The sequence below is a fragment of the Callionymus lyra genome, chromosome 2 (genome assembly GCF_982586985.1).
Source record: "Callionymus lyra chromosome 2, fCalLyr1.hap1.1, whole genome shotgun sequence".
Lineage (NCBI taxonomy): Eukaryota > Metazoa > Chordata > Actinopteri > Syngnathiformes > Callionymidae > Callionymus > Callionymus lyra.
In genome coordinates, this window is record NC_141819.1 from 40,204,551 (window position 1) to 40,229,365 (window position 24,815).

At 40.5% G+C, this 24,815-nt stretch overlaps 1 protein-coding gene across 2 annotated transcripts; it reads left to right on the plus strand.

Moving 5' to 3' along the window:
- The first annotated feature begins 43 nt into the window (after positions 1–43).
- Positions 44–24,717, plus strand: plpp3 (phospholipid phosphatase 3). 2 transcript variants are annotated; one of them, XM_087785194.1, is made up of 8 exons: positions 44–76; positions 1,126–1,392; positions 13,858–14,015; positions 15,548–15,640; positions 15,712–15,902; positions 15,979–16,036; positions 19,624–19,800; positions 24,250–24,717. In XM_087785194.1, the coding sequence occupies exons 2-8, from the start codon at positions 1,251–1,253 to the stop codon at positions 24,373–24,375; spliced, it is 945 nt and encodes a 314-aa protein (XP_087641320.1). In that variant the 5' UTR covers positions 44–76; positions 1,126–1,250; the 3' UTR covers positions 24,376–24,717. The 2 variants fall into 2 exon arrangements, with proteins under 2 accessions (XP_087641320.1, XP_087641321.1); XM_087785195.1 differs by lacking the exons at positions 44–76; positions 13,858–14,015 and adding an exon at positions 13,485–13,639 and having other exon boundaries at positions 896–1,392.
- The last annotated feature ends 98 nt before the right edge of the window (positions 24,718–24,815 follow it).

Consider the following 24,815-nt stretch of genomic DNA (forward strand, 5'->3'; position numbering starts at 1 on the left):
TCACTGGGGCAGCGTCTCAATAGCCTTTTGAGTGATTGAGATCGACGTTTGTGGGAACCACAGCATCAACAAGAGTGTAAGTGAAAGCCATTTTTTCCTTTTAAGCATCCAGTGTCTCTGTCAGCTTTTTTTTACAAGTTGTTCATTTATCAGTGTTGATGTCTAAATAATGACTGTTCTTGGTAAAAATGACAAAAAAAAAGTAGAACATTTAAGACTTAGACATAGACATTTAATTTGAAATATTCATTTAGTAATCCAGTGGCTGAGATGAACAGTTTATTTGATCATTTTGAAATCATTTTGACTGTTTTTTAAGAGCTTGTTGACCCTCACAGTCTCTGGGAAGGAGAATTAAATCAATACAATGATAATTATAATGAAATAACAATTTATTGTCGGTGTTGTAAACACAACACAGATTGTTTTGTTGTGACATTTTCAGAATAACATTATAAATGAAATAGAATGAGATAAGTACAAAAACAAAACTAGAGACGTTACATCAAAGTGGCATATAATTGATTAAAATAAAATAATATAAATGCAATTAAATAATACTCCCGGTGATCTTCTAGAAGACTGTCAAACCATAAACGAATTTAAAGAAATTATATTTAGTAGAGAGAATTATTTCCCTATCTTTTTTTTACTTTTGTTTAATGATCATCTGGATGGAACGATGGAATCATTTTGGGGAACGTACTCATTTAAATACTATTCTATATAAATATTTTTATTTGTAATCGTACAAGTCTAACGTTGAGCTGGCAGTAAATCCAGCTCCGGGGCGCCTGCAATATTGAGGGTCACCGAAGGGGGGCAGCACGGGCTCTTTCACAAGTCACGCTTGTGTTGAGCCTGTGAGAAAGTTTTCCACGCGGGGATGGAGCAGATCACCCACCGCTAGCGGGGGAAAGAGGGGCTGAGCCTTGAGTCTCGCAGGGGTGACTTGAAGAGAGCAGGGGGAGGCGGATTGATAAAACGAGAGCTGCTGTGGATGCGCGCTCACACCGAGGGTTAGAGATCGATCAGGAGAGCAGGCTTTCCATTCATTCTCTGCGCGCGCAGCTCCCCTGTGCAGCTCACCCCTAAAGTAAACCTCATTTTATATCTTTTTTACAGTTCGAGACGAGACGACAGACGTTTTTTTGAAACTTTTCAACTCTTTTTTGGAGGAAGTTGGTTTCCACGAGACTCTTGTGGGCAGCCGAGCGGTGCGGGATTTGGACCAGGGACTGCATTCTTCGATGCAAAAGTACATGTATGAGAAAGCGATGGCTCAAGAGACAAGAAACGGGGGAACGTCTTCGTTAAATAACAACAAGAATGTCGGTGGAAGTGGAAGGAAGAAGCTGCTCATTGTGCTTGACATCTTCTGTCTTCTGCTCGGTAAGTTTATACAACTTTTTTTTATGACAACTGAAACTGTTTATTGACATTACAGCTTAATGGTAGGCAATGGAAACGCTTATCGTTTTTGAAGTGTGTTATCTGCAGCGACAAGGCAACTGAATCTCCAACATCCTCTTATCGTTCAGTCTGAACACACCACCCGAGGCTGGAAGCCAAACACTGCTGAGATCCATCTAGTGATGGTAGATTGACAGGAACCTATCAAAGGTCAACCATAGACAGCAGCACCTCTTTTATCCATTCGTGTCGCATCCCGATTGGAAAGCTGTGATCCCAGTATTGATCATTCCAAGCGGTTCAGCAGAGCCGATGCCCTCCTGACAACATTCCTGGGGGGCATAAATGTTTTCAAGTGTTGTGACCTGCCCTTTAAACTGGCCTTTATAAATAGTTACCTCACAACTTCGCTCATGTGACCCTAAAACTCCAGAGATGTCAGTCCATCCTTTGCAAAAAGTAGTATATTTTAGACTGAAGTGTAATTATACTAAGTTTAATAGGGTAAATGCACTTGGACTGTACTTAATATTTTCTCATTTGATATGTCTTTGGACTAAAGACTAAAGATGTTTTAAGTTTACAGAAGTATAATTTCAAGTACACTCATCAGCATAGTTTCAGTGTACTACACTCCGAGTCTATATTTAGTTTATAAAAGTATACTTAAACTTCATTATTCTCTATACTTGTAATTTAAGGCATATACCTCGAGTATGGTTTATTGAAGTATACTTCCCAATCCTCCAATAATTAGACTCACATGGAACGGTAATCTGAAGTTTTAAGTTAAGTTTCCTGGGTATACCAACATATGTCACATAGATATTTTTCATCACTATAGATGCATCCAGACACACAATAACACCAAAAGTACTTTTTCAGCCACCACACGGTTAACTTTTGACCACCAAAATGATAGAGTTGTCCAAATAAAAAAGTATCATACTGTACTTACCTATCTTGAAGTTTACTTGAACCTAGTATGAGTTTACATAAGTAAAGTGTATTATTTCCAGGTATAGTACGTCAGAAGTGTGCTGCTTCGATTTTTAGTATAAAACAAGAATACTCATTGTACACTTGGATATACTTATTTTGCTAAGGGATATCAAAAGTAAACTTTAAGTATACTATTTTAATCTTAGTATAAAACAAGTATACTCATAGTACAGTTGAATATACTTGTTTTGTTAAGGAATGTCAAAAGTAAACCTCAAGTATACTACTTCAATTTGAATATAATTGAAGTACTGTGTACTGTTATCCTAACCTGGGATTCTGTTTAGTCCTGACTTGGTATTCAGGTGACGCTCCTTCTGAATTTCTTTGGATTGGTCAGCTGCTTTATTGTTGGCTGTGTGACTATAGCTTTTCACTCACCCTTCACTCTGTAGAGGAGAAAAAGAGGGCTGTGGGAGTTTAGCTTCTACACCCTCTCCTGCAGCAAATCCCTGGCCAGCTGCCTCAGATCACTCCACTTCAAATCTCGCTGGATGTCTAAAGCTTTCTCTATTCTCCGTCTCTGTCCGAGGGAATGCGTGGAGTAATTGCTTAAGCATGTGTTGTAGCACGGGAATCCATCAGTGGTCAGCCGGGCATTAGCGGAGCAGGTGGGAGTGACATCAGTTCTTTTTGGAAAAACTGAAGCATCAATAGTAGTCGTAAAGTATCCAACCTCACCACACAGAAGCAGAATTCATCCTTACAAATAGTGCGGATTAAACCCCACCTTTCAAAAGAGGCCGAGGATGTATGGCTTTCCATTTAAGTAACCCCCCGACTCTTTCATCTCGACTTGTAAATGTAGATGCACTTTGAATCCATGTGGAGTGAATTTCCTGCTCCCTGACTTCACATGGTTGGAGACAGTTGGATGTGTTAAAAGTACAAGCACATAAGCATGCAAACGCACAAGTGGTCCCCCCCACACCCCTCTTTTGTCATGGTAAACACAATCTGGCCTCTCTGTGATGATTGGATGCCCCACTTTAGTGGTTTGGGGCGTCGCACAAGAGGGGAAGAGAACAGAGGGGGTTAAAAGAGGGGATAGAGAGCGAGCGAAGGGGGGGTGTTATCAGGGGTTCTGAACGAGGAATGCGGGTGTGTAGATGACTGATCTTGAATGGCCTTTGTTCACTGTGTGTGTATGGCAAGAGGCAAGCCAACCAATACAACCTGATATAGCCTAGATATGTTGACCATCATTTGGGATTTGCATCTGCCAGCTGGTGTCATGTATTCACACACAATGAATCGCCAGGACAGACGCCACCCCGGGGCGACGCTCGTAAACATCTGAGGGCGCTAATCATCACACATATGGTCGCATGGGTGTACAAATATGGTAATAGAAACACAAAATCCTCACACAACTCTGGGTATCGTCAGAGAAATGTCCTGATCTAACGGTTAAGCGTGCTACTTTTGTTCATTCAGATGTTCTACATCATGTTTATTGTGAGGAGCCTTTGCTCAGAGAAGCACAAGAGCTTGAAAGAAAGTATACATCTAAAAGTAGCTACACTTAAAGCTCGGCTAATGCTGCAACAATAGGATGGAGATTATGCCTTGTCCTTTCGCTGGACTGCATACATTGAGCGTACCAGGCCACAGCGAGGTCAGGTTACTGTAGATAACCTCGGTTATGAAATGTTATAGTCCCTGGATTAGCTATGTTTGAATACAAATATACTGCATGTTACTGTATGTTATTATGTTATAGACGTATAAACCCACAAAACAATACAATTTGAAGTAGTTGCTTGTCTTCCACTTGTGTATTCACCTCTCTCTATCATATATGGTTTATAAATATTTGGAGATTCCTTCTTCTTGCCCTCTAATATGTATATAAGTTAGGTAGAAGGTTAGGTTAGGAAGAACTTTATTGATCCCTCAGGAGTTCTCCTTCGGGAAATTGTTTTTTTTCCAAATTATCAACAGCAAATACAGCAATTTTTCCTAAAAAATAATCAAAATAAAATAAGAAAAAAGAGAAATAAAGAGAAAGAACAAGATGATACAATCTAAGTCTAAAGATAAAGATTAAGAACATAGTTACATAGTTGCTTTTATAGTCATAAAAACAGTGAAGTTTTGTGGTGAAATCACATGTCAACCAGCCTGCTGCTGTGTGTGACGTTTTAATGAGATTAAGAATCAAGGGACGTAAACAAGACAGGAGTCGAGTCAGGTCAGGTTTTTCGAGATCCTGGTCGTATCAACATGTGTGTATATTCAGAAAACTCCAATCATAAGCGACCCAGAAGCGCTATCCGTCCGTCACAGGGCCCCTCATTAAAGGTCTAACCTCCACCTCTCCAGTCTACCGGCCACATCAATCCTTCAGGAGCTTTGCAAATGTTTGACGGAATTTCTCAAATTCTTCATCTGTGGCGGCGGGCGCTACTCTTGATTTGACATCTGGTGTAATTTTGGGAGTGAGTGAACCAGGGGGCATGTTATTGATGTGTGTATAGTGTAGCCCAGGAAAGGGTGGGAAACGGAAAGGTAGTGTCGGTCGGGTGGGTGTGGTCCAGAAATGAAATCCTGTCCTCACATCCCTTTTCCAGCCCCCCCACCCAGTCCCCCTCTCACTGCTCGCACTTGATCCACATCCAGGTGAACCTTAAGTAGTCCACACATGTGGCGTCTGTATAGCTATAAGGTTTAATTTCACAGAACCACAACTCTTAAAGTTTTCATTTAAAGTCGTGGATTCTTTGGAAAGAGTGACGCAGTGTGGTCAGTGGATGTTTGGATTAGGGGCCTCAAACTTGCGGGCCATATACAGCCCGTGACATGATGTTTCTGCGGCCCCTCCATTTATTGTCTAGGTTTTTAGAGCTCCATGTTTACTCCTGATACGAGTGAAGTATCTCAACCTGTGGCATGTGTTGGTATTTATGATCGCAGTGCAGGGATTTGTGTTATCTGGGGCCAAAGGCAGAGCAGCCTGTGGTGTGTTGTGGTGTGTGTTTGTGTTCTGGTTTGGCAAGGATGGAGAGGCCAAGAGGCATCCTCTGTCAAAGTAGTGTGTGGGAAAGGATGCTCTCCATAAAGATCAGTAGATGTTTCGTGTGGGAGCAGCAGCACATTGAATATCTGTGTCACGATAGCATCAGTATTGGGCTATTATACATGTGCTAGTTCAACCTAAAACTGATTTTTTTGACTATCTTTGCAGATGTGCATGTTTTGTCCAAATGAGAAAGATTACAGAGTGATTAAACGTTTTAAGATAGTTAAACATCAAAGTACCTTTGCTTAGCTGTGTTGCTAACTAGCGCCAATGACGCATGCAATAATGCCCCCAGGCTGTTATGAATTGTGCTAAGCTAGCCGTACGCTAGCGATACCAAAGCAGCTTAATTTTCTTAGTAGCTCAGATCAAATATGAGTTATTTAAATGTATCTTCTATAATTTAAAAAATGTTTTAAAACAAAACTTAATTATTATTGGGAAACTTAAAAACATAACACAACTGACAACCAGGGAAATAACTGGACTATATAAAGTCATTCATAATTGAATTTGTAATAAAATTGTTATGTGGCTGCCAAAAAAAGGTCTAGATGTCTTAATGGAAGCCACATAAACACAGTCACTGGGCCACATTGGGGGCCGCACTCTGCCCAGGGTTTTCTCAAATGCATTGTAAACATGCTCATTGTGACACTTTGTGGCTCACCCTCAACTGCTGCAGCGACAAACCTCTGAGTTTTTGCGTCTGTTGAAAAGCTGCCATTAGAGTTGTGTGGGTGGACGCGTGCGTCCTCCATCGAGGGCCCGAGAGCCCAGAGCTATCATTAGAAGGATCTACGGTTTTGGAGTGCGGAGACAGTCTACACCGGGTCACATGTGGACAACATATGTGGCCCGAGTCCCTGACTGTGGGACTCCCATGTGTCTCTGTTGCCACGTTATCTTCTGTGACACCATGCGTCTCTGTTTGCCTCTTAGCAACTTTTTATCTGGAAGTGAAAGAAAGCTGACAGTGAGGCAACTGTCTCACAATAGCTTATTAAAGTCTTGACTGTCTGTCGTCCCTGATTATAGCCTCCACAGGTAAACACCTCCAACTGCTCATTTAGATAATCAGCAAGAGCCCACTGTAAACCTTTGTATGCCTCGATTCTGACGTGTCTCTGTGTGATATAAACAAAGATTTTTCTAAATTGTGTGTGGTCACAGTCTCACCCTAAACCTAAGGTACGAGTCCCATGACGCCACTAAACTTTTAAATGCAGTGGTACCCAACCCCCTCGAACTGTTACTGGCCCCTGAAGGATTAGTAACTTGGAATTTTCTTTTCTATGGATTTTTAACTGTCTTTTTTAACTTTGTTTTTTAAAAGGATGCTATTTTCCCTGAAGTTCTGACACTTCAATACTTTTTTTCATTTAAGTTTACTCAAATAATGTACCTGAAAGTGAGTGAAACACAAACTATATATGATTTATTTTTAGCTGAAGGTTGGCTTGTGAATATAATACCGACATTAAACTTTCCCCTGGTGGAAAAAAACGATTATACACATCTTTAATCTTAAAAATGTGAATTCTTAAAATAAGAAATAATCTAATGTTTTAGCTTCAGTGTTCAGACATTGGTTTTTGGTGTGTTAAGTTTCAACATTAAGGTCTTTCTTATCCTTATAGCATTTAAACATGCACAATAATGAAATCATGTTAAGAATAATTCTGACTGAAAATGTCCCATGAATCCTTCATTAATGTTTTCGTCAAGCCAGGATTAGGTCATTTAAAAGCGAAGTAACTTCCAAATCCGCAAAAACATAATAATTAAACCTTTTCGGACAGAAATAATCAACATAACAGAAATTAAATTATTTATTTTATTCTTTCCAACTGTTTTTTTACTTATATTTTGACGCACAGGAGAATCAAAGATAGAAAAAAGCCACCAATTTTTAAATGGCGATACAAGCATTAACAGTTCTGTCTGCACGTCAAATGTTGAAGATCATATACAGCAGCACCTCATCACCAGAGCTCATCTCTCACTGTCCACGCGGGGCCTCTTCCCTGCTGCTACACTGGCCCCTCTGTCTGTCACTCTCACTACATTAGCCAGCACTATCCTCTGTTTGCATGTGTGCACAACATGCTGTGTGCATTCAGACATATGGGGGGGTGGGGGAGTCAGTGAGTTTTCACTGTTTTGCCAAGAACAATAGCTCTTTTGATGCATCTTTGTGTCGCTAATGAGGAGCGATAGGCTTGTGTCTGACAGAAGGAGGATGAAATGGTGGGAGGGGTTGAAAGTGAATGAGGGGCCTCCTCTGACTGGGTTATTATCTGTCAGAGCTTTATGACTGCCTTTACTATTTTGTTGAGCTGCCTCGATGGCTGCTTATCAGATGAGCTGCGGTCAGTGCTGCTCTCTAATCAGCTCTTTATGGAGTCTTATCAGAGCTCAGGCCATTGAGATCGGTCCTGTTTACACACAGAGAGGAGGCGGGGCCAACTTAGGCTCTCCCGCTACATTAAGCTAAACGCTGCGCAGAGGTTTTAGCACTTGTGTTCCAGTTTAACACCTATTGTCTGCAACCCGAGCCCCAGAAGAGGCGAGCCCCGGATGTGAGAGGAAGAAAACAGGGAATGCCGTGAAGGATGTTAGGAAGCATTATCCATACAGAGGTGTCCCGTTTCAAAGAGTGGGACGACTCCTCTCTTTGTCGGGGGAGAAATAATAATGCCCTTATGGCACAAAAAGAAGGGAACGCCCCACTGGCCCCGCCATCCAGTCAAGTATTCTGCTGTGGCCCCTGGGTATGCTCAAATTTCCCTTCATTTGGAACAGCTGAGCACTCGTCCTCCTATTACGTTGGGAATACCTTCATGAGTTGTAACTGATCTTTTTAAACACATTATAAATATCCCCTTCCACCATCTGCTGCCTAATATAGACCAAAGTTGATTTCCGACAAAACAGTCTTGAATGTCCTGTTCATGATAACTTAACAGGGAAGGGGGGGTGATTCAGAGGGTTCCCTCACAGGTGCCTGACGGTTAAAGTGCTCCACTGATGTAAAAAAAAAAAGCCATTTATTCCTGTGCATAAAATATCTCTGAGTAAGCACATGCTTCAGCCAGTGGCCCCCTGGTCGCTGTGGCGCACACACACACACACACACACACACACACACACACACACACACACACACACACACACACACACACACACACACACACAGTGGGGGGAAAGGACAGGGATTCTCTCTGTGCTGCTCTGCTGACATCAGCCACTTGTGTGTGTGTGTATCAGTGTGTGTTTGTGTGTGGATTGTAAACTTTGAACATCGGTTGCACACATCTTCAACTCATAGACAACATACTATCCAGTTGACACAAATGTTTGATAACACAATAAACACACACGGAGATACAGCAGGGGAATGTCATTTACACACTTCTCTGGAATGTAAAAAAGTATAGAGATATGGCATCCCTCACCTTTGACCTTTGGCCCTGGAGCTTCTTCCAGAGACCTCACCTCTGTTACTAACTGGCCACACACACTCACAAACTACAGTGATCTAAAGATGCAGTAGAGTGTGGCCCCCCAGTAGTGTGCCCTCTTTTCTCATGAGTTGACTGCATGATGTAGTGAGATTTAGAAAGGCACTGAGATGGCGCATACATCTGCCAAGGGACTCAAATGGTGTGATCAGCAGCATTCTTAAGCCATGTCAATAGAAGAACTACTACTTTTTTTTTTAACACATATAGTTTTATGTTATAATTCTAATTATTGAAAAATAGGATTTCCTAATTCAAAAAATTCAATTATTTAAAAAAGTGCTTTGAAAAAACGTTTAAATGTAGAGTTAAGTTTTGAACCAATCCTTGAAATATTCACGACTTTAAAATTCAAGTATTTTGACAAACATGGTGGTATTATTTGGTTCTATGCTTGTAGATCAGATTCTACTTCACTGTCATTATATGATATGATCCTGGATGTTGTGTGATCCAAAGAAACCTGCTGACACGTACACACACACACACACACACACACACACAAGATTACTGCCTCAGCTCAGACGCCTCGAGATGAAGACACAAGTTAATTCAATAGTGTTTCATGGAGATTACTTTTTTGTTGACGTTCTGTTTTCACTAAATCCACACAGATCTCTAGTGAACATTCATGCTTTATAATTAAAAAGCATAAATATAATTATAAAACCAAACTCACTACATCTTTCTGGAAGAGAGCGCCACCTGCTTTTCATTTTTTCATCCAAAAGAGTTCAATAAATAGATCCATCTAAATAAAACAGCTATTATGATGACTTGAAAAACAAGTTGACAAATTTAAAACAGCATCATTTAACAGCTCGCCTTCTTTCTTTAGCGGGTCACATGTTGTCTTTGAGAGGCAGGAGGAGGAAATCCTCTATTAGAACGCACCACAATGCTTCTTCCTTGGCCTCACCCGCCTCCCATTCACCTCTCACACTGGCGGCTGACACGCCAGCTCGCTCGCCATTATGGGGATATCTTTCCATTTCAGCTTCTGGGAGACATGAAAGCCGATTACAATGTGAATAGAACGGAAAACAATCTTGAAAGCACCGTGAGCGGGGAAACTCTGGACAAGTCCGTGGACATGCAGGTGTTTGTCCACTGGGAAAATAAGAGCCATGTCAATTGAATTAACCTTTTGAGCGACTTAGAGAATTAGCTGCAATGAGAATAGCGATCGTGTCCTTGTCAGGCAGGTACAGTCGGTGCTTACGAAGAAAAGGTGAAAAAAGTTTCCGACCCAGCCTTACATGGTTTAGAAGAAGTGCAGTTAAAAGGAATTTCAGATAATTCAAGGTTATACTGTTGAATGTATGTCAAGAAAATCAGACTTTGTTGGGTCTTCTAATCTGGCGTCTTAGTCACTTTTCCAAATATAACCTCAAAGCCAATCAAAGAGATGCCGCCAAGATCATCTCCCTCACACACTATAGGGTGTCAAACACAAATCTTGATTTGAGTCAAGAAAGGATATTATGTCAACAATTATGCAGGGACTATGAAGAGTAATACTCGTATCAGGAACACAGAGATTCTGGTAAATATACAATATTTTTGGCAACAGATGTAGGCCCCCCTGCTTGATAGAGCGAGACCCCACTGCTGTGGGGACATCCTACGTCAGCTGATACACACAGTTGTTTGTAGCTAGAAGTGGATTTCACTCACTCGGAACCCAAACAGTCTCACAGCCCCAGCCGTGACCCCGTCACATAAACACTTCTTCAACCATCCAGAGAAATACCTCTCTCAGTGACCTGCCTCCCGGAATTTTAGCTGCTTTAATGTGGTCCCCCCCCAAATGGCCGACGTAAAGAAATGACTGACAGGATCTGATAAGACAAATTAAAGTGTTCCTAAACACGCCAAGCTACTATTTTCCTTCTTTTCAGCTCCTTTCCTTTTCAAACTAGTTTTTGAGTTGAGGAAGTGGTGATTGTTAATGAAAAGAAACCAACGTCACGATAAAACAATTGTTTTTGTTTTTTTCAACAACAAATTTGTTCACACTCAACTTTTTTTTTCCCCTTGCGACCGCCTTCTATTCTCCTAGGGTCACTCATTTACTGCCCCAAATAGAGGAGCTATGAGCTTCAGTGCTGATGAGATGCAAGTTCTGAGGCGAACTCCCTTATACCGGGCTCCTTTCAGAGGGTGCAAAATGGTTTGGCAGGGCTCAGGGCTGGGCATCTCAGAAGGGCATGGCAACATTGAAACAGTGAGGCTTTCACCAACTCATCAAAGGGCGGTGCTTAATCACTTCTGCTGTTTTTTAATTGGCCCAGTCAACTGAGATTCTGGTGGCATTTTGGGGCAGTTTGCCGCGACGCACCACCATGTTTGTGTTTCCCATGTCTGTTAAGCCTATGACCTCCTTTCACTCTCCCTCATTTGCATGTGAATCCCGACTAAAGTAGACCGAGAGTGCAAGAGAGAAATGGGAAAGAATCACTTATTTCGTTCACAATAAACCATCAAATACAAGTTGGCCAAGAGAGGAGCGAGGCTGTTGGTGTTTCCCTCCCTCTGTACTGGACGTTCCAAGTTCACATGGGGATCATGTTCAGATGTACTCGTATATTATCTAGACCAGAAAGCAGCCTTCCTTTACCCTGTCTGGCCCTTACTTGCCCTGTAATACTGTGTGAAAAGGTTCACCTAAATCTAACCCTGTCTGCTCAGTCGACCATGTTGTTCTTAGACACCGCCAAAGCCTGGCCTAGTGCTGTGTGGGCCCTGGCACAACTCCGTGTTTGCGCAGGTGTCGGCATTTGTGACCAACCCACCCACCACCACCTTATGTCTTATGGAGGAGAAGAAGACATGGACTGTCGGCTCATTTGGGTCAAAACAATATATATCTTGCCCTCAGATGAATATACTCTTAATATCAAGCCTAGAGAGTAGCTTTGGCTTTTGCATTTGTCAAGTTATAGAAATATGGTAGCCTTGCTTAAAGGAATTGATAACATGAAATCGGTGTCAAGGACTGCAATATCTCCCAGATAAAGGTTCCTGTTCCAACTGAACAAAGTGACTTGCGTTGTAAGAAAGTCATTTGTATTTATATAGCGCTTTTCCAGACCAGGGTCACAAAGCGCTTAAACAATAAAAACAATACTCAATAAAATATATACTTTAAAGGTCAAGATAATACTGAGAACAACACAGGAGTTCCAGAAAATCAAGTAAAGCCTGAACAAATAAAAAAATAAAAAATAGTTGTCATCTTGCTAACAATTTATATAACTCCTAAACACAGAGTAGCATAATAAGTGAGTTCCACTTTCTTTAAACCATATATAGATTAAGGGGGCCAAATGTGCAAAGGTGTCTGTATTAAACGTTGTACAAGGATGTAAATGACTTAATTCTAATGTTAACATCTCCTTGTTATCTGACAATGAAAGGTACTAGGCAAATGTCCATATACTGTGCTTCTTTTATACGTTAGGAAATGCTTTGGAAAGGTTTTTTATCAAAATAAAAAAAAGGAATTACCATGGGAGTTTTTTAAATTGCAAGCATCAATAAGTAGTAGCCAAGTTTGAAGGTGTACACTTAACAAAGGCTTAACATGTTCAATAGTAAATAAAGATGTTGCGGAGCTGGAGGTCTAGAGAGTAGGAAAACACCTCCTCTGGATGAGATCACCCAAGTGGCAGTTAATATTTTAGGCCTTTGAATCACCAAAGTGCTCTGTGGTTTACAAGTTCATGCGGGTGTTTTGGATACTCCACCGGTAACACAATCTCCTTCACCCATCATGGGTGTGATGACGGCTGTGGTTCCCCGGCTTCATTGGGAATGCTCATAAGTAGATGCCCGACTTCAAATGTCAAATACCCCTCTGATGTCAGCTCACCACAGAAACAGAATTTAGGAATATTTTCCTTGCAGTGTCTTGTCGAATGTATATATTGGTGTGTCTTTGTGTGCATATATGGTGACGCCTACATGTCTTGAGCCTTGTCTATTTATGAGCTGCCATGGGAATACATACACATGCCAAACACATTCCCAGGAAAAATTAATGTTCCAGAGTTGGGTGGGCTTGATTTCCTAAGTATTCACACATTTTCAAATCCTTTATGGAAAAAACCTCGCTAGCAAAGCTGGCACCATTGTTTATGTAGCTTTGATTTGTAGATATTAATGAGTGAGAAAAGGAAACGGAGTAAATCTAGAGTATTCCATCATCCCTCGCACTAAAGAGAGACACAGTCTTTTGTCTAAAAAATCTGACCTCTACCCCTCTGATTGTCAGTGTATTTGCTCTGCTGAGGGGGTTTCTCCTGACACTAAGGGATAATCCTGAGCCCTCCATAATGTCAACTAAACGGCATTGAGGAGGTTTGCAGGGTAAACGACACATTAGCACGAGCCTTTTGTCTCTTTGTTTATTGGAATGTCTTTAATTTCAGCTACCAGGAACATGTCCAACATCCAATCAATCACTTTTAGGAACTGTCTTGTGGAAAAGGGTTATTACATTCATTCATTTTTGTGTGTAGCGATGCTGCCCACAATGATCCTGCACTTCAGCTATATTCCTCCGTACAAGAGAGGTTTTTACTGCAGCGACACGAGCCTGAAATATCCCTTCAAGAAAAGCACCATCTCCAACGCAGTGCTCACCTCTGTTGGGTTGATCCTTCCCCTGGTCTTCGTAAGTCTGCCAACCACAATGAGACCTCTGCACTTGGGTATGGCAGGAAGGGTCGTAAATCAGACTGGAGATGAACTTGAGAATTAACCATTTCTGCCGTATCCTGTTATCCCCATATCAGAGTTGACTCTTTGTGGTTTTCTTGTGTGTATTTGTGTTACTGACCTGGTGCTTTCTCCTTTTCTCTCTTTATCTCTCTATCACTCTATCTTTTCTAGCTAGCCTGCCTTTCCTGATCATTGAAACTAGCACCATAAAGCCATACCGACGCGGGTTTTACTGTTCGGACGAATCCATCCGCTACCCCCAAAAAGTTGGAGAGACCGTTAGCGACGCAATGCTATGTGGTGTCGGCATTCTTATTGCCATTATCTGCGTAAGTGGAACTCTGCACGTCCCCTTAGCTCTTCTCTTTTCTTTGACATTTTTCCCTTCTTCATACTTCAGTCAAGTCTTTCTAAACTTTCCAAGTTGAGATTCTCTCCCATTTTCTTTTACCGCACTTCCATCCAAGTTCTGCACTCTAGTCCACAACGCTTCCAACTCTTTGATTTCTTTCTGAACTCGGGAGCTCGAGTAAATCCATCTCCCACACATGCCTTCCCGTCTGACACATTTTTAAATCCCAGGTCATTCACATGACACTTGCACCCTGACTTGAGCAGCACGGGGTGAAGTGGTCAGTGACTTTCCCAAGCTTCTTTCAAAATTAGAGTGACCTTAATTCAAATGTCAGCTAAACAGATTTAGAGTTTGGGTGCCTTGAAATATGATAATGAGGTGTCAATTTGTGCCACGTGGTCAGAACAGACGGTATCCACTTAAATCTCTGTGGTACAGACGCCTCCGAACAGCCCCTTACATTCATTTACACGGTACTAGCTCAGCTCTTCTGCTTATTAGAAGCAGGAGCCTGCATGATACTCAGTCCCCTTACATGTTCCTGTGTGGGCAGAGCTGGCGTGTCTTGCACATCTGTGCCCCATTAGTGGCGTCTAGTGCCATGCCGACACCGTGCCTTTAAAACACACGTGCAGTGCATACCCGCATATATACAGCCCTCGAACGCTTCTAAGGCACGAGTTCTAGACTTTGCTCATCACCACTTAAACACTTTTAAGAAAATAGAAGTCCAGCTCTTCTGGCCTGCATTGGCTGCCTGTGGTTCTCAAGATTTCATCAACAATAACACATTCACACCGATTCGCCGCCATGTTTATTTGCGAAGACTCAACACCAGCCCCCCTGACCACCCAACACGTCGGAGAGTTTGTTTACCGAGTCCAACAATGATCATGTGCATATACAAATAGCTTGAATCAGATATGTCTGGGAATCACCAAGTTTGTATATTGCAGAGGATTTACAGCCATAAAGTCACTCACATTCACTGCCCTGGCTCTCGTATGGGCAGGTAAATATTGTCCTGAGGCGGGAGGCTGAGAACTGAGGCCCTGTGTGGAAAAAAGGAAGGAAAGGGAAATGTGGTTAGCAGTGGAGGGCCGTCGGTCTGTCAATGAGACAACCCGTGTGGAATAGATTTGATTGACAGGTCTCTGCCCCGGAGGCTGGTCAAGGCTTACGTCTTAAAAGGCCCGGTTCTACTTAAACCACTTGCCGGAAATGTCATTTGATCTATTTCTGTAGAGAGACCCTTTATACAATACTCATACTTTTCTTAGTATTTCCTAGTAGTCTCATCCCCACCATTTATCAATATTCTTCTCCCCTCCCATCTAAAACTGCCTGAGGGAAAGGCAGGCCATGCTCATTCTTTTTTCTCCATCTCTTTTCTTTCCACTCACTTCTCTCCCTCTTTGGTTTGAAGCATGAAGCCCTGCATGATTCACTATCTTTCCAATGCACTTTCTCACTACGTCGAACTCAGAGATGTGTGTTTGACTTCAGATTGTGATTGGAGAGTGCTACAGGATTCATCAACTCAATGAAGGAACCAACTCCTTCGTAGGAAATCCCTACGTGGCAGCCCTCTACAAGCAGGTCAGCAATTCAACTTTATTCATTCAAAAAAAAAACACGGACCCTTACGACCTGCCCTTCACGTGTTACAGCTCGGTGTTTTCATATTCGGCTGCACCATAAGTCAGTCCTTCACCGACATCGCCAAGGTGTCAGTGGGCCGGATGAGGCCACACTTCTTAGATGTTTGCAACCCGGATTTTTCCCTCATCAACTGCAGCTCCCAGCAGTACATCACCGACTACACCTGCAGGGGCAAAGACAGCGAAGTAATAGAGGCCAGGTGTGTGTCATATACATTTACGCTTGGATAGAAATCAAAGAGCTTGAAACGCTGACTGTTATTCTTCTCTCTGCAGGAAATCCTTCTTCTCGGGACATGCCTCGTTTTCAATGTTTACAATGCTCTACCTGGCTGTAAGTAACTCTAACTCAGCACAAAAGCTTTCAGCCGAGTGTGTTGTATAATACAAAGGTGTGTTCTTCTTAGGACACATACAAATGGCTACATGACACCAGATTTACTAGCAATCTAGAAGTGTTTTGAAAGTTTTTCTCAGGTCATTGATCATCAATCATCGCTTAAAATGAGCATCGATTGATTGATTGATTTTTAATCTTCCCACGTTGGGGAAATTTTAGCAGTAAATACAAATTACTTACTTACTTACTTACATACAATTATAAAGAAACAATAATATAATGATAATAGTAAATCAAAATAATAAAAAATGTTAACATAATAATTAATCAAACATTATACCTAATCAATAGCAATAAACAGCATTACATGATCTAATTTCTTTGTCGTTTTACTTCTTTAATGCAATTACTTACTTACTTACTACCTAAATAGAGAAAAGGGGAGAATAATAATAATAATAAAAAGATTATATGTTTACATGAAAAGACCTGCTGAGAAAATATTTCCAAAAGCATATGTTAAAGTAGCAGCCGTGGAAATAACTAAAATGTAAGAGCTTAAATAGGTCAACAAATCACATTATATAAAATATAAATAATATTTAGAAATAATAAACTATAGATACTAACAAAACAAACAACAAACCAAACCATACTTTACGACATCAACACTTTGCCTTATCTAATCTTAAACCCTGGCATCTTCATAGGTCATTATATCAACATAAACATTATTCTGTATGTATTCAAATTGTACTACTCTTAGCCACAAATGTGCCATACATGTTTGACTAGAGTAGACAGAAGGATAGACGCATGTTTTTATCACTTTCTCTTATATGCTGCAAAAAAAATGTAAGCTAACCATCGTTTGCATCATTGCTGTCAAAAGCTAATGTCACTTATTTCACACATTATCATGTGAAAGTAAAACTTAATAAAAATCTGTTTTACTTACAGTGGGGTGGAAAAGGTGTTAATTGTATGTGGCGACGGAAGTTCTCACCAGAGTGTGACTTCCCATCAGTGGCTGTCACCTCGGTGTTATCTGCTCACTGTTGTGGTTAGTGATGAAGGCGTCTGCGATCTGCTGCCTTGACTTGTGTGGTTAGCAAGGGTAGCTGGCACGCTTCATACTACAAGCTACGGTGAAGTGCCAAGACAACAAGTAAGTTGTCGAACACTAGCACGTGTACAGACTACACGTTATTAAACCAGAAAAAGTGTTATTGTTGTTTAAGCGATACTTTTAAATGTAAACTATTAGCGTTTGTTTGTTGTTGTATGTGTGACCACGACTGTCACAGAATCAATTCATTTAGAAGGGAATGTTTGCACCAGTTTGATTCAATGTTTGTGTCTCAAATTTTGAGCCAACATTTTTTTTCTAGATTCAGGTAAATTAAAATGCTCAACAAACTTGGGCGCTTATGAGAGTAAATCGTTTCCTTCATGCACTAATTAGTGCATGCCTCTGCCAAGGGCCTTATTTCGATGGCTTTATATAAACATATTGATGTTGAGCTTAGCACGTTCCAGTACCAGTTGTCAATTGTTGAATTGTTGAGTTGTGTTGTGTTTATTCCTTAAAAATCATGACAGACAAGAACAAGACCAAGGGCATCATTACTCGTGTCTTTAAAAAAACTTTTGCTTAGCAACATTCCTGAGTTGTTAAAACAACAAACAGTCTTATAAAACACAGTTGAATAATCATATTTAGTCACTTATGTGACATTAAAGTTGTTTTCATTTCTTCTTAATCATGACAAATCTGACTATTGTGCTGAGACTATTGGAAAATAAACACGCTAAACTTTTCTTTGCTAAAGTCACATCAAGGCTGATTTATTTAAAAGTGATGTTGGCTCAGCAAAATTCCTAGAAAACATTTTTGAACGAACACATTTCTGCACTAAATTTAATTTATGACAAGAACTAATGAGGGACATGCCTCTGCCAAGGGCTTCATTTCACAGCCTAAAATCTAATCAATAAAACAGGTTTGAAATATCACTGTTGAAAATGTGGTGCCCACACACATATCACCATAGTGACAAGAAAGTTGTATGTACTTTTTTTTGGCCGAGTTGCCGTAGTTCTTACTAGCAGCAGTGCATAGAAGCCAAACAAAGCATTCTTAAGTTCAAATCTTTTTTTGGCTCATTATCACTGAAAATCATTTGGCGTAAGGGTTGAAGGTTTTTGTTGAGGTAGGAGGAGAGGAGTTGTTGAATAGGATGGAGGTATGACTTCCTCTGGTAAACATGATGCTGTCAGAGAGGAAGCCGACTGAGCGTCAGGAGCTGCAGCCGTCAAAGGCTTGTGTGGGTATTGTTGGCCTCGGTGATTACAAGACAGACGTTAGCCTTGACTGAGGCCAGACGAGCTGGTGTGAGAGACAGGAAGTGAAGGGTTGAGAGTGCTGCGGAAACACAGGATGTCTCGGGCTGACTTCCACATTATGTGTCGTTCAGGGTACATGATGGTAAAACCCGTGAGCATCCGTTTGTCTCCGAGCGACTCCAACCTGTTTGTGTGTTACCGTGGTGTTTTCGTGGTCGTCGTGTTTTCACAGCTGTGATGTAAAAGCATGAACCAGTCATGTTCAAGTCACAGCCAGACGAGTGTTGACGGTTTTGCTCCGCAGCTTCGGTCAGCCAACCACTTGGACCGAGCGTTGAAGCTCTCACACAAATATTCGTGCCCCGTCATTACGCTGCCGGCTCGGTTTACGCCGCATCGGTCGGAGGCACGACTGGCGAGCAGATGTTGGAGTTGAATGGTTTATGTAAAGATAATGTGGTCAGCAAAATATATTATATAAAAAATATTATTAAAATATTATAATTTTTATTATCTTTGGTACTTTATGACGCCATTACATTTTATTATAAGATAAAATATTGCAATTGTTTTTATATCAAATCATATTTAATTTTATCATAGTTTTTTTGGTTTATATTTCAATAAAATTTATTTTTAATTAATTAACATGCAAATATTCACAGCATTTGTAAATTATTGTGTTATAATTATACTAGTTATTACGTCCTTCTCAGCTAAAGCAACAATAAAATCCTGCAAGATATCCTGGCGATGACTGAGGACGAGAGGATACGGTCAACTCCAACAGCTTTTAAAGTTGATGTGTAGACACATTTTGGTTTCAAATAAAAAAAATGAAAGTAGTTACGACTTCATTAAGAGTCATGTAGTCTGTAAATTCTGCAAAACCAGAGTCAAGTACTCGGTAATACTACTAATATATCCTTGCTACTACAGTATCACAATATATCCCAATATATAGTTTTATTGCCCCTGTATTGTGATACGTAACAATTTGACAGATTATTGCCAGGGAAAACCCCTGGTTTATTATCCTAAAATATATGTATACTTTTAAATAATTTGGGAAGTTGTTTTTTTCTCTAAAATACAATAAATGTGGTGAAATCCACTGTAGGTTATATCTACTGACAATGTTTTCTCTATGAAACAAACTTTCCATTGTATATTTTTGTCAAAATTCTTCAGAATATTGTTTATTTATTTCTTATTCTTTTTTTTTTTGGTTACAGTTCTACCTGCAGTCCAGGTTCACCTGGCGCGGCGCTCGTCTCCTGCGTCCACTGCTGCAGTTCACCCTGTTGATGCTGGCCTTCTACACTGGACTGTCCCGCATCTCTGACCACAAGCACCATCCCACTGACGTGCTGGCAGGATTCGTGCAGGGAGCTGTGGTGGCCTACTTCATTGTGAGTAACTAATGATGATAAATATCAACAGGCAGGAGGTTTTTGCTGCGTGTTTACCAGACTGTCTCCACTTATTAACGGTTGACAACCTTATTTACATATGTCATGTAAATATGAATCATCATTTTTTGCAAGTATAAAATATATAGTTAATTAATTCAGATTGGAAAATTGCTATTCATTTAGTTTGTTGTGTATAAATAGTTTTTATTTTTTACTGGAAAATGTATGAAAATCATGAATGATGTATTAACTATTCTATAATAACTATTATAGAGTGTAAATGTATATTATTGTGTAACAATTATACAGATACTTCCAATAACAGTAAAAGAAATGTGTTTAAGAAAGGGTAGCAAACACGAAGATATGTAAGATACATTGAAAAGCGAACAAAAACAAAAGACCTCATGAGAGTCACTCTTCCTGTTACAGAAAGTTTAAATATACATCCAGCGACTTTTATTGTTAAGATATTTTGTCCCCTTGTGTGATTGAGTTTGACTTCCCTTCCTTATTCGATCAATTTGTACCAGGAAGAGTAATGTATCCTGAGGTCACTGTGACCATAGATAAAGTTGTGTTTGTGTCGCTCTTGTCGTTCACCTTTGCTCCACTTCGACTGGGAGAGAAAAGCTGCTGGCAGAAGCAGCCCTGCAGGATCTGATTCTAATAACTAACACATTTCGTGGAGCCAGCGCTCGTCTGTCTCTATTACTTCAGTGAAACATCAGAACATCAGTCGCCAGATCATTTTCATAGTCCCATCATGAGCCCCGTGGTGCCGCGAAAAGGCGGGTTCTGGAGTCCAAAATTGGACGAGATTGAAGTAAAAGAGCGGATAATCCGTTGAACCGGACTGAAGCTGGTACTTATTTGGGTTTTTCTCGAGCTGTTCTTGTTCCGTGAGCGCAGCAGGAGGACCTCACCTCCCCACACACTCCAAATTATTAACATGGAGAGGATTAAGGTTCATAAAACGAAGCAAGACGCGAGCAGTGGCGCCGTAGCAGACTTTGGCACAGCTAAACACGCACACACACACACACACACACACACTGGGATCACAAGAAGAGCACAGTGTTACAATAGAATTTAATACCTCGTCACGGTTTCTGGTCCAGCTGGACGGAGCTGCTGGACAACTTCACGTTTACGTTCAGCTCATAACCTGGACTGGAATCAAGGTTGAGTGAAGCTTCTGTCTCCAGATCATTTCAGCCTCGTTTTCATTCAGCGCTCCCAAAACATTCCCTCATGCAGCCCGAGAGTTTACATCCACACACACGTGTGGACGTGCTGACACATACACACACTCTTAAGCAAACCCCCGCTGATCAAGGCGATGAGGTTAGTTTTACAATCCTTGACACCCCCCCCCCTCCTGATTCGCCAAGTTTTTGGAGAGAGACATCTGCGAACACTTACGCTCGCCTCCTCGGCCGACAGGACCTGACAGGAGATGAGTGGAGGCAGAACAGAGAGGAATAAACCCACACAGGAAAAAAAAAGCTTTTTAAATCTCACAGCTACAACTCTTTCAAATCCAACGTGCACAGGTTTAGCCATTAGTTTTTGGCAATGGATTTGAAATTGGAGCCTGAAAACATGAGCTCATCATCTGAAGCCATGTCAGGGACACTATTAGAGAACATTATAGGGGTTTATTTTTCCTGTATACACGACATTACGACGTACGGTAACTTTGTGAGGGGACGCCAAGTTTTCTTTTTATTCCTCCCTAAATTATGGTTTAAATCATACTGTATTTTCACTTGTCGTTTGTCATTATAATTACTTTTGTTGACACTGTTTAAAACCATTTGTAAACCAAAATAAAATGGCAGATGTGCTAGCTGTTGTTGGATTCTACATCCTCACATTGAAGTTAGTTCTCATTTGATGAATCTTAAGTTTCAAAGTACTTTACCTTGGAAATAACTACATGTTTGTCATTTTAATTACTTATTAAACTACTAATTAAACTTACTTAATACTAATTATTTTACAGACAAACAAAAAATAAAATAAATGCCGGTATAAGCCAAGCAGTTGTTGCGCTAGCAGTCTTGCTAGTTGATGCAGTAGCTGTTTCCACATTTCAAACTTTATTACATAAAGTTTTAATGTATTCTCTCTAACATAACTAAATTTATGTCATTATAATTACTTTTGGTGACATTGTTTTAAAGTAGTTGTAGACCTAAAAATAGTTATATATAACAAATAAATGCTGATATTAGCAAATATTAGCCAAGCAGCTTTCGCTTTTGTCTACACTAATGAAAAAAATATATATTGTTGAATTTTTTTTTTTTTATTTTAATATGTGCTTGCTGTTGTGCTAGCTGTTTCATTTGACATCATCACTTGACAAAGGTCAAGTTATAATTTCAATTGTATTGTACGTTTCAAAGTTTTACAAACTCAAAGTAGTTCAGTGTCAGTCGTAACATTTTGACTCATCGTCTAATTTTGGACAATGTTTGTTCTCTGAAGTTGTTCAAGAGTTCCATGACCTTGTAAAACAGCGACTTCCTTTTCAGATTAAACTTGAGTTTAACAATCTTATTCAGTTTTTTTTTTTTACTATACTTGGGCAAGTGTGGACATATTTATATGTCAACATAAAACAACAATTCCTCGGGTAACGAACTATGACAGGAAGTTTCTGTCTGACCGACCTGACACTTCACATCAGACGATTGACCTACTTTTTTCAGATCGTGTCACGAAAAGAGGTTCAGATTCAACAGGAAACAGCTGCCACGGTTGAACGCTGAGACACTGTTGGTTTGTTTTTTAGGGTTGATTGTCACAGTAGGGTCAACATGGAAGTGAAACGTACGAACACTTTATTTAACATGCTTGATACCACAACAAATTCTGTAGAAAGAGTGGTTAACTTGTAATAATTTTTAGACATGAAGGAACAAGAATTGAAGAACCACAATTTCCCTCGACTCATACAAACACACTTCCTGTCGGTGACTCCCTCCTGTCAGTCATAACAACCATTAAAAATGAGACTTTGGTAATCTTCAGAACCATTACTTGTCTGCACAAGGATGCTGTTTGAATAACATCATGTGAGCGGTGTTATCTGCATGATGCCATCGGCCCCTCAAAGGTCAAAGACTGTTTTACAAAATGTCAAGTTGGACGACCATGACTCAACACAGGCTCTTTGTGATACATATATAAAAGCGGGACAATGTTTGGAGTCACTCTGCTTCCTGTATGAGAACATACTCCTCACTGTCAGTTCCTGGAATAGTACATTAGCTTGTCTGCAGCTGAGGCAACTTGTTAATGACTATAAAGTGTAAGAGTGAGCAGCTTCGCTTCCTGTCAACCCTTTGGCTGGTTTTCCTGTTCGACCTATGATGTCAACCGGATTTGGGAAACCCTAATTTTTCCGCCTTTCTCCGTAGCTCACTTCGGTGAGATGACACGTTACTGAAGAGTAGATGAGCTGCACTGTAGTCACTTCCTACTAGACGAAAGGAAGCGATAAAGAGGGAGGGAGAGCAGATGATGTAAGCTTCACTTCAGACGAGGCTCCTCCGTAGACGTGATATTATTTGGGCGAAGCGTCCTGATAGCTCGTTCAAACATGCCGCAGATTAGGATGGAAAATAATGACGTGTATTTATCTAGACTCGATTTCTAAAGTCAGTCTGACTCAGACACTCTTTTAATTTGCCTTAACACCAGATAAGAAATCCCCAGATTATATCCTCTGACTGAACAAAATGCTTGGAGGACAGAAATATTTAACCTTTTTATCACAACCTTTGAATCAGCAAATTGAAGAAAATTAAAATATGGCTAGAACACATATGATACAATACATTTAATATTTCAAATATAAACTTGTGTTGTTTTTACACATGGTGTTGGGCTCAAAGTGATCCACTTAATGTCTCTGGGGTTTTTTCACAGTACTGTATCGATTTTCATCAACATTATATAGATTTTTTTCTAAATTATTTATTTATTTTTTAAATAAAGTGTTGAAAATAAATAAGAAAAATAAAACAATAATTATTTTGAACTGGCAATTGGCAATCAACAGCAGTCCTTTCCTCATGTCCAGCTAAAGAAATAATTAAGTACTGCGAGAAAACTGAGGATGAGAGGATACAGTCGATTGGCAGCCCTTAATGCTGATGTTTGGACATATTTAGTTTTTTTAAACTTTGAAGCAGTTACGACTTTGTCATGTGGTCTGTAAATTCTGAAACACTAGAGTCAAGTACTCGACAATACTACTCATATATTGATGCTACTACAGTATCACAGTATATTGCTATATTTCTTATCAATGCCCCTGTATTGTGATACGTATTGACAGATGCCAATAGACACCACTGATGAACACATTGACATGGAAACCTAAAGATTTATCTTCAGTGTGACTCAATATTGTTCTCTTTCTCCTGTCAGGTGTTTTACGTGTCCGACCTTTTCAAGTCCAGAGGGAAGCCGACTCCCCTCCCCCCCTCGCCGATCAAGAAGGAGAACACCTCAGCAGACCTCATCGATCGCAACAACCGCCACAACATGGTGTGAGACGGGGGAGAAGAAAAAACCTCCACTCTTCCTGTGACTCATCCCATCGGACAGTAGAATGTAGCGAAGAGAGACTGTTAGCTGCTCCTCATGATGGCGTCCTCTTGTTTTGCCACTTTGTAGACAACAAGGGTGTCAGATTTGAGACTTGCACAGCCAACCATCCACACTCATGACTTACTGTTAGCTACCACACGAGCCTGTTGCTTTACGAGCACAAATAATTTGAAGGTTGAATTGACACAAGCCGAAGGAGGTTTGATGAAGTGAAAATGATTATGAAGTTAAAAAAAAAAGAAAAAGTAATACATCAAGGCCCCTACTTTTTGGAAGAAGACTTCCTCTAAACTCTCCGTGGCCTTCTTACACTGTCGGACAACAACTTCCTCAGCTACAGGAGGAAGATCTCTGCGATACCTAGCAGGAGTAGAACTAGAGTA

Bases quoted from the DNA above. Each gene is read 5' to 3' on its own strand.
- plpp3 (XM_087785194.1), top strand. From the start codon at position 1,251: ATGCAAAAGTACATGTATGAGAAAGCGATGGCTCAAGAGACAAGAAAC. The intron at 14,016-15,547 runs GTAAGTGGAACT...GTTTGACTTCAG, and splicing joins TTCTTATTGCCATTATCTGC to ATTGTGATTGGAGAGTGCTA. The intron at 15,641-15,711 runs GTCAGCAATTCA...CACGTGTTACAG, and splicing joins TGGCAGCCCTCTACAAGCAG to CTCGGTGTTTTCATATTCGG.